Genomic DNA, 10,626 nt, shown 5'->3' with positions numbered 1-10,626 from the left:
AACCAAAAAAAAAAAAAAAAAAAATGAATTACTCAAACAACATTTATTCCACTTACTCATACCTGTTCCCTCATACCTGTTCATTCTTCGTCGTTGAGGCATTTGTTCTAGATCTCTTTGCTCCCTTTCTTCTCTTGTCATTCCTTTGTAGTTTGAGGTAAGACCAAATATAGGGCGAGACCACTCATCTGTAACATGAAAAATATCGAATATTTAGTCCACAAAATAGCATTTCTTCTACCATTCTTTCAAATCATATCAAAAGTTTATCATTTAATAGGCAGTAAATTGCAGATTACGAACATGATCAAAGGTGATAATGTCTCTGGTTTATAAAAAAAAAAATGTACATTTCTCTAAAAGCTTTTGATAATCTTAAAAATTCAACAGAAAAATGTAATCACTGCATTCAAATGTAGAAGCAGTTACTTTTTCAACCTAGCCTTGAAGTTTTAAAAATTCCTTTCCAACACAGAGCACTGGAAGAGTTAAGGAGGATAACAAAAACGAACATGGATTTCATTCCAAAAACTGAAGCATTTCATAAACAATATGGTACCTGACTTGATGAATCTCAATTACACTCCTCTGGATTTCTCTGACATCATTAAATAAGAACATGCGAAAGGTTTTGGAGACCACTGTGCAAGTAACAATAGTGGCAGTGGCTATATGTGCTAGGCACTGTGATTTACACACATCTTCTCATTTAATCTTTGTAATAGCCAAAGGAAACACGTAATATCTCAGTTTTACAGAGGAGGAGACCAAGGTTTAGAGATTACATCACTATCTAAGGATATGCAGTACGGCAGGTGGTGGGTTCATGACTTCAACCCAGGTATGACTAACTCTAGAGCTTGAATTCAAACCCTGCTGTCTCCAGGCTTTTGATCCACGACTAGAATATGCAGGTTTTTATTTGCTATATTTAATATTGGATAGCATACTTAAATATGCTGAGAAGCATTTTAAGTCTAATAGAAAAAAGGTGACACCTAAAAGAAGTTATTAAATTTTTTTGTTTCAATTTACTGACTCATTTTAAATGAATATTGGTAAAAATATAGTTTAGCTCTTATACATACATGTCCCTCTAAATACAGACATAAACACAACAAGCAAAAAGCAAAATTTACATACTGATTAATTTCCCTGCCATATCCTTGTTGGACCTTGATTCCTTGGGGTGTTTATAGAGATACATCACTGCTCGTCCAATCCCACTATGCTTCAGGGTCTCCTGGCTCACACTAGGTAGCTGGGGAACATAAACACATACACACATATTAATCACTCAGAAGCTGGGAGGGAGTCTTGCTAATCTATTCTAGAAGACCTTCAAGACCTGGTTCACAACAGAACAAATAAAAAATTACATTGAGTTCTGGTCAAGATGGCAGAATAGACGGTCCCCAGCATCACTCTCTCCCACAAATCAACCAATTTACAACTATAAAAAAGCAACGACAGCCAATCTGGGGCCGCTAGAGCTCAGGGGAAGAGGAGGAGAGACCTATGGAGTATATGAAGGCAGGAGAAGCCATGATGAGAGAAAGAAAAAACCCCTCCAACCGTTTCGAGCCCCAGCTACGTCCAGGCTGGAGCTGCTGAGCATGCGGAGCAGGAGCCAGCAGAAGCTGCAGCCGTGCCCTTTGGATGAAGTTGCTTGGAGGCGGCAGGAGAGAAGAGGGCCATGGTGGCCCCCAGGCCGGCAAGACCATTAATACAGTTCCTGTGGACCCACACAGGAGTGAGAAGCCACAACAACTGAAAAAAAAGGAGCCACTCAGAGGCTGGTGAGTCATTGCAAGGGACTGGAGCACTGCCCATCCCATGGAAAGTGTTTGGAGCATGGGCAGTGGGGGAGACGGGCCCACCAGGGTAACACTGGGGCACAGCAAGGACAGTTGATCTGCCCTGCAATCAGCACAGGACCACTCAAAGAAGACTGGTCAGAAATATAGAATTGCATGGGGTGCAGTTTGATGAAAAGACTCAGGCCCAAACCAGAGTTTCTACACAACCCAGGTGCACCAGATCTCTTGAGAGCTGGAAGGAACTATAAAGTCAACCATTAAAACCTGAGCTACACAAAAAGCCTTCCCTAGGGAACCAGCAGCAAAGCAGCAATTTAGCTCAACCACAGAGCTCAAGTACTGGTCGCCACAAGAAATTCCCCCATTTTAGAGGTAAGCAAAGGACAAAAATTACTTCTGGTGCAGAGTTTAAATGGTGGGAACAGCAAGTAATCCAACACAGAAATGAAAGAAAAAACAAAGTACCCACAACCAGAGACAAAATTTGATATTAACTAGTAAAGGTCTCATTTCACCAAAGAATACCTATAACAACTAGAAGGACCAGAAGTCCCCTGGGCTACCAAGCCAGAAAGTGGGGAGGGCTGGGGGCCTCAGCAATGCCCCCCACCACCTGCAACCTATCCCAAGGGTGGGGGACAAGGGCCTCAGCCACGCCCCCCAACACCCAGCAGCGACCACAGAGCCGCCACAGAAAGCACCCGGGGCTCTCCTGAGCCAGGGTGGAGGGGGGCCTCGGCCATGCCCCCCTGACACTTGCAACCAGCCCAGTAATGACCACCAAGCTGCAGCAAGAAGTGTCCTGGGTTCCTGAGCTGGGACAGTGGGGGGCAAGGGCTTTAGCCACACTGACATCTGCGCCCAGACCGGCAATAACCAAGCCACCACTGGAAGCCTCCCGGTCTCCCCTGTGGGAATGAGGGGGGCGTCAAAGGCTTCAATCCCACTCCTCCTCCTTCCTCCTTCTTCCATCTCATTTCCTTCCCCTTTCCCCTCACTACTCCCTCCCAACTGCTCTGCAACAACATCCCAGAATGTAAAAAATAATATCAATAAAATAACATATTCTTTAAAAAAAAAAATTCCATTTTTGGGATCTACAGACATTGAACACAAAGATACTTAGTGTTCGCATCAAAAGTTGAGAGTTCAGTATTACCACTAAGTTGAAGTAAAACCTAATAATGTGAGAAAGTGTGAAATAAGCATACTCAGAAGTTAGCAATTTAATACAGGAGTTGACACAGGCTTCAGAATCCAACGAACCTAAGAATGAACCCAAGCACAGCCACTTGCTAGCAATATGACACTGGACAAGTCATTTAACTTCTCTGAGTCTTAATTCGCTCATCTGTAAAATGGAGACAATACACCTACCTTGCACGTTTATTGGGAGGAACAGATGAACCAATACATACATAAAGCACCTAGCACAGTGCTTGACACACAGGAGGCTCCTCGGGAATTCCTTCAGAAGTTAAGTAGCTTGTCCAAGGTGTCACAGCCACATAAAGGTGGTCCAGCTCAAGATTCCCATGAAAGTTCATATGACCCTGAATTTGGTGCTGTCTAGTTCAAGTGTCTCCCCAGAACACGTCCACTACTATATTACTCTTCTCAAATACACCATAGCTACTCCAAGATCTTTTTCCTTTAATAATATAGTTACATGAAGTTTTATAAGGTCTTTCCTTTTATGTTCATTTTACTAGGTATGTTCCTGTTTTCCAGTCCCTCTTCTGGCAGGTGATATAGCAGAATATATATAAATATATGGTAAAATATAGAGGTTATGACAATACAAACCACATTAGATAATTAATGAAGAGCAGTCAGATTATCTGCCTCTAACCTCTTGCAAAATCTTCAACAGCTCCTCCCGAATTTTTAGTGCTGGCAAACTCCTATCTGGTAGAGGTGAGAGCCATTCTTTGATGGCAGACATCACACCACTGTCAATAAATGTTTCTTTTAGGTCCTGCCTGCAATAATAATAATTGAGAAAGAAAAAAAAAAAGTCAAGTCTGTGAACCTTGGTTCTACTATATCTTCTTCTTGACTTTTCTTACATATTTAGTAATATTTCCCAAAATTGTTTTAAAAGTTACTTATAACCATTCAATATTTACTGAGCACCTATTCTGTTTCAAAAGCAGTATGAAATTTAGTTACTGTTTTCTAGAAGCATACATACTTGACAGGCAAAGATGATTTGCTAAATACAAAATAAGAAAACTCAAATAAGATAGATTAAAGCCTATATGAATGGTACAGACAGTAAGAACAATGAACTCCAGTTATTCCAACTAAAAAAAAAGTTCAATCTATCAGAATAGTCACACTCCAACAGTTTCAGGTGGTGAAAAGCCCGGAATTGTGCTACTCTTTGCAGGACACCAAAGAGAATATTATTTTCCTGGCAGAAAAAAATCTTAATGAAACACATTTTAATTCTATTTTATGCACTGGAATTAGTTATGTTAATAGAAAACATGACACTATGATATATATGAAACCTGCCATAGATAATATTGCCTCCTAGGATAGAGGCAGTAACTTTCAGTTACAGATTTCCTGAACCATGCTGGTGGCTCACTAATGCATTTCTTCAACCAACAGAAGTAAGCTATGGCTTGGATCAAACAGAGAGCAAAGTTGCTCAGGAATATGAGCAAACCAATTAACTTTCAGTTACAGATTTCCTGAACCATGCTGGTGGCTCACTAATGCATTTCTTCAACCAGCAGAAGTAAGCTATGGCTTGGATCAAACAGAGAGCAAAGTTGCTCAGGAATATGAGCAAACCAACGAAAAAATTTGGTATCAAAGGTCTATTAAGAAAGGGCATCCTTATCTCAGAAGGATCAATGATCATGATGTAACAGGGCCATATAAAGCTTGTACACTACATGCTTCAAGTAGAGTCTCCCAAGATTTGCTGTTTTCAACCACACTGGGAAAAGATCTAATTTTACCAGATCCAAAACTGTCTAAAGGAACAAAATTAATAGTTTTCCAAATTTTTCTTTCATTAATATCAGTTTTCTGGAAGGCAGCTATGCTAACCACTATACTATCAACACACCAGCATTAATATCAGATTTCTATTTGTTCTTTTTGCATCAGGCATCAAGGTTTAAGAAAAATTTATGAAGAAATAGAATTTAGGAAATTTAAATCATTATTATGTTTGTATGAACTGATAGAATGCTATCATTATTTAATATCCCTAGAATACCAGTACATCATTCCAGTGAACATCATTTGGACATCCATTTGAACATCAGTCCGTTAAAAGGAAAAAACTTTTTCGAGAAAACAAATACTTACTTCTTAAGGTGCATAACCACAGTAGGTAATAAAGTTAATTTTTTCAGTGCTGGCTTTTTTTGATTGTTCAACTGTCTGTCTTCCTATCCAGAAAAAAGATTTTAAAAAAGATTAAAAAATAAAAAACAAATAAAAAGCAGTACTAATTGTTAATAGTGAATTATAAGTCCTGTAATTCTGAAACTTAAAATAAAATAAAGCAGTAGTCTCTCAAAGAAACTACAATTTTTCCTACAAGGAAGGAAAACTAAATAAAGAATAGATTTTTTTTTTTTTTGTCTTTTTGTGAGATCGGCCGCACCGCACTCAGCCAGTGAGGGCACTGGCCATCCCTATATAGGATCCGAACCTGCGGCGGGAGGGCTGCTGTGCTCCCAGCGCCGCACTCTCCCGAGTGCGCCACGGGCTCAGCCCATAAAGAATAGATTTTTTGCAGAGCACCGAATTCTGTACCTGTCAGTGTCAGCCAAACCCACAAAACTATTAGAATAATTACCTTTAACAATTACAAATTGAGAGAAACAATTTTATTTTAAAATACTGGCACAACCGTCAAGTTCTCAAGATACAAATTCTATTCGTGAAATTTTGGTGTATTACCAGGAATAACTTACCAGATATAAGGCTTGTATGACAATGAAATACATTATCAAAGAAGAGATTCTGTACTTACTTGGGTATTTTTTTCTACTTTTTAATTATAAAAAATTTCAAATTCTACAAATATATAGATAGTATAATACACATGTCATGTACATTTCAACAATTAAACACACATGGCCAGTCTTATTTTAGCTAGATCTCTAGCTACTTTTCCCTTCACCTTCAAATTGTTTTGAAACAAATCCTAGACACAGATCATTGAATCCATTAATACTTCAGGTAATGTCTCTAAAGTCAGAACTTGCTTTTAAACAAAATACGGCCAATTTTTATAATTTCGGCAGATTTAAAAAATGGAATGACTCAGATGCAGTCTCTTGGTCAGGGACAAGAGAATGACACATGAGGCTATAACACATTCTTTATATATAAAGAAAGATCAAACTTGTGGTGAACTAGCCAAATGTAAGAACAAAATCACTCCCCCATAAAACTAGCAAAGCCATTCATCTAGAAAGGTTCATTTTACTTAATACTTAGTCTTTTCACTTTTTTCATGTGACTAAAAAGTTAAAATTATTTCCATGCTTAAAATTTAGAACAGTAAATGCTTTTTATCACAAAAGCATCTTAAATGTAGTTTAAGCTAAGGGTCAAGCGCTTTTTAAAAAGGGCACCAAACCATGGAAAGAAAAGGTGAAACCAGAAGCGACCCCTTCACCTCGGCAGCTTCGTTCATCTTGACGATCATGGCACTCACAACGTCGTCCGCATCACTGATAAAGGTGCCACCATCACGATTACGTCTGCGCTTGCCGCTCATGCTTTTTTTCCGCTGCAACATCATCTCAAAATCCGACAGAAAGTCCATACTTAGCAGTAACACAAAATCAAGTGAAATACAAGTTATCTTTTAAATACACATTTACTTTTATCACAATTGAGAACATCAAATTTCTCAAAGAAGTGCTACCTTCTTTGAAAAGTGCAAGTACTTACAACTTGTTATTAAAAGAACAGCTGATCCTAGACTTTATGTTCAACTCCTGTACTACCTCAATTGTTATACATAAATCACTAATAGCCTTTAACTTTTTACACATTGCACCTATCAGCTTGAGAAGGAACATTTCAAGCTCTCATTCAGCGAACTTGTTCAGCTTTAGCTGTACTCCCTTTTGTATGGAACAGGATAGTGTTCAATTATTTGAATGTTTTGTCTTATATTGCATGAGTAGAAAAATAAAAAATAAACTGCTGCTTTTCAGTGCTAAGGAGCACAACTCTCAAAACATAATGTGATTGAAATAAAGATGGAAATGCATGTGCTTGCTAAGAGCCTCAACTGTTTATAGCTTTTATCTAAATCATTACACTTAAAAGAGGGAGTTAACTCACTCTCTACCACCATCATATACATTCAGTTTCTAATGGTACTGCCAAACTGATTCAACCTAATCCTTGCATGCCACTAGGAATTAAAAACTATTTTTTTAAAGCATTATATTTACCACTGTAAATAGTAACTAACTAATCATTCTATGGTTGTATGGCACCTTTGAAGATATTAGATATTTCTGAGCACAGATTCCAACTACAAAAGTAAGTATAAATGCAATCAAGTAATATTTTGTAATTAAGACTTTAGACTTATTCTCCCAGCCCCTTAAGTCAGCTTTTCTCTCTCTCAAAAAAAAAAAAATATATATATATATATAGATAGATAGAGAGAGAGAGAGAGAGAGAGAGAGAGAGAGAGAGAGATTTTTTTTTTTTAAATTAGGTATTTTTCAGAAGAGTTTACTTGGTGAGCCATAACTTAAGAGTCTGGTGTCATATGACTCCAAATATTAAGATATCCAAGCATGGGGCAAATGAAAGAAAAATAACCATAGCAAGTAATTCACTGACAACACTGTCTATAGAGAAAAAGAAGAAAGAAAAGTGGGAACAGACTCTCTCCTAAACTTAATCAGGAATCAAAAATGCAAAACAAAAGGAAGTTTAATAGTCTCCTCTACCTTCATTTTTTAAGTTCTCTTTAACAAGTCCCTTTTAAAAGAAAACAACTTGGGGCTGGCCTGTGGCTCACTCGGAAGAGTGTGGTGCTGATAGCGCCAGGGCCACGGGTTCGGATCCCATATAGGGATGGCCGGTTGGCTCACTGGGTGAGCTTGGTGCTGACAACACCAAGTCAAGGGTTAAGATCCCCTTACCGGTCATCTTTAAAATAAATAAATAAATAAATAAATAAAAATTAAAATTAAAATAAAAAAAAAAAAAAAACTTACTGTTTTCCTCTCTTTATGTTATCATCAGAATCTGAATCTTCTGCTTCTTTTACCTGTGTTTCAACTTTTTCTTCTTCCAAATCCTCTTGGTTAAAACCCTAAAGGCAGAGTGAGTTAGCCAAAGTTATCAAAACCTCCTTACAGATTTTCTTCTGTATAACAGCTCTTAATTTTCGTATTTTTAAAGTAATACATTCATAAAGAACAAATATTAAACAGGTATCAAAAAGTATGCAGTAAAAACTCCCTCCCTAGCCACTGGTGTTACTAGTTTTCTTGTGTTTCCTTTCATAAACAGTCTATATTTATATAAGCACTTCTACACATATTTAATATCCTTTATTATGCAAACAGCAGCATACTATTCAGTGGGTACATGATACAGCTCTTCACTTTGGAAATTTAACAACAGAATCTGGAGACCAGTACATATCAGCTATGCTTTGGACTATTTCACCATATGGCTGTAACCATAATTTGTTTACACATTTGTCCACTGACATTTAGTTATGTGTATCTGAAATTTTTTTTTTTGTCTTTTTCTTTCGTGTCCGGCAACGGATCGCAACCCTCAGTGTCGCGCCCGTACCGGACCGGGACCAGCAATGGGATCACAACCCTCGGTGTTGCTCCCACACCTCACTCAGCCAGTGAGCGGAACCGGTCTGTATGTGGGATCTGAACCCTCGGCGGGAGTGCCACCGCGCTCCCAAGCGGCGCACTGTAGCAGTGCGCCACCGGGCCGGCCCTGAAATTTTAAGATATTTGCTGAATTGTCTTCCATAGAGGGTATAACAATTATCACTCCTTGCAGCAATGTATGAGTGCACTTGTCTCAACTTGTCACGACTACAACAGACACTGGTATCTGCCGATACTAACCAGAACACAAAAGGCATCTCAGTGTAGCTTCACTTGCATTCTCTTATTATAAGCAAGGTTGGGCATTTTTTTCATGTTTAAAAAGTGATTTGTTATTCTTTCTCTGTGAGCTCGCAATATCCTTATGCCCATTTTCAGTTGGGCCCTTCATCTTTTTCTCATCGGTGTGTAAAATGTCTTCAAAATTAGGGAAATTAGCTCTTAGTGAGTGATATGAACTGTATAATACCTACATTTGTACAGTTTGATTTTGTTTATGCTAGCTAATGTTTGCCAGGCATAACTTTTCACTTTTATGTAAATGAAATGGCCATTCTTTTCTTTATAGCTTCTAACTTTTGTGTCATACTTACAGAGGCCCTCCTGATGGTTTACCTAATTGTTTTTCTCACTGAACTAAAACAATAACCAAGCTGATGTTAACTCTCCTATCTAGGTATGTACATCCTATTCTTGTAATACGGTACTTAACTGAGCATGAGCTCCATGAGGGAGTATCCAGTCTCTGGCACAAAGTCTCTCAAATATTTGTTGAATGAATTCTTCCTTTCTATTTTCCTAAGGTTTGCTATTTTTCTACCAGCTTGAATTAGATTCTAAATTCATCTACTTTCACTCATTTGTTTTAATTAAAAAAAAGTATTTCTTTTTTGATCTAAGAACTGTTTAACAGGCTGTGAATTTCTGAGAGGAAAGGGTATTTTATTTGCTCATCTTGTTATTAATTTTTAGTTTTACTGCACTGTATTAGGAAAATATTCTCTACACTTTGTACTTTTGGAAAAAATTGCTTTAAAATTTATAAGGAAAAAAGTTCATGGAAACTCACATTATGGAAAAACTGCATGGATAGCAAAATTCTACTATGGAAATTTGTATTATGAAAAAACCGAATAGCAAAATTTTTTGGCACCAAAATAAACTCTCACTACTAATGTGTTAAAACATGTCTGAACAGGGTGTAGTTTGAGGCACTAAGAAAGATAAGACATCAGTCTGAAAAGAGCCCCTATCAGAGCATCATGACTTCTAAAACTGAAGCAAGAACACCAAATTTATGGGGTCAATGCTCCAAACAAATTAGCAGTTTACAAATGAATAATTCGTTTTAAGGCAAAACGATGTTGAAGATGAAGCTTGCAGGGGCTTAAACATGGCTTTCCCAATACAATCCTGAAGACAAAGCAGGATCAAAATGGCTACCAAGAGGTCAAAGTGGTCCAGTAAAGCAAAAGCACACCAGTCAAGAGCAAAGGTCAAGGCAACAGTTTTTTGGAATGCTCAGGGCATTTTACTTGTTGACTTTCTGGAGGGCCAAGGATGATAACAATTGTTTATTATGAAATGTCTGGAGAAAGTTAGCAAAAATTCTAGAACAAAAAAGCCTGGGAAAGCTTCACCAGACTCCTTCTCCACCACCACAATGCTCCTGTTCATTCCCCTCATCAAACAAGGGCGATTTTGTGAGAGTTTCAATGAGAAATCATTAGGCGTCCTGATTTGGCTCCTCTGACTTCTTTTTATTTCCTAACCTTACGAAGTCTTTAAAGAGCACCCATTTTTCTACAATTAATAATGTTAAAAAGACTGTATTGGCACGATTAAATTCCCAGGACCCTCAGTTGCTTTAGGGATGGTCTTAATGGCTGTTATCATTTACAAAAAGTGTTTTTTTTTTTTTTTTTTTAAAAAAAGACCGG

General features: G+C 37.8%; 1 protein-coding gene across 3 annotated transcripts in view; it reads right to left on the bottom strand.

The window, feature by feature from the left end:
- Positions 1-10,626, bottom strand: part of IWS1 (IWS1 homolog (S. cerevisiae)) — a 54,884-nt gene that overhangs the window by 10,148 nt on the left and 34,110 nt on the right. For 2 of the 3 annotated variants that reach the window (XM_008574346.1, XM_008574344.1), the window contains exons 6-11: positions 8,045-8,142; positions 6,475-6,625; positions 5,151-5,233; positions 3,673-3,802; positions 1,144-1,261; positions 77-188 (exon numbers count right to left, since the gene is read on the bottom strand). In XM_008574346.1, coding sequence (XP_008572568.1) covers positions 77-188; positions 1,144-1,261; positions 3,673-3,802; positions 5,151-5,233; positions 6,475-6,625; positions 8,045-8,142 — 692 coding nt within the window. Of the gene's footprint in view, positions 1-62; positions 189-1,143; positions 1,262-3,672; positions 3,803-5,150; positions 5,234-6,474; positions 6,626-8,044; positions 8,143-10,626 lie in introns of all 3 variants that reach the window. The other variant, XM_008574347.1, reaches the window with a different exon arrangement.

Source organism: Galeopterus variegatus, unplaced genomic scaffold (assembly GCF_000696425.1).
Source record: "Galeopterus variegatus unplaced genomic scaffold, G_variegatus-3.0.2 Scaffold1035, whole genome shotgun sequence".
In the NCBI taxonomy this organism is placed as follows: Eukaryota; Metazoa; Chordata; class Mammalia; order Dermoptera; family Cynocephalidae; genus Galeopterus; species Galeopterus variegatus.
This window is presented reverse-complemented; position numbering and strand designations above follow the sequence as displayed.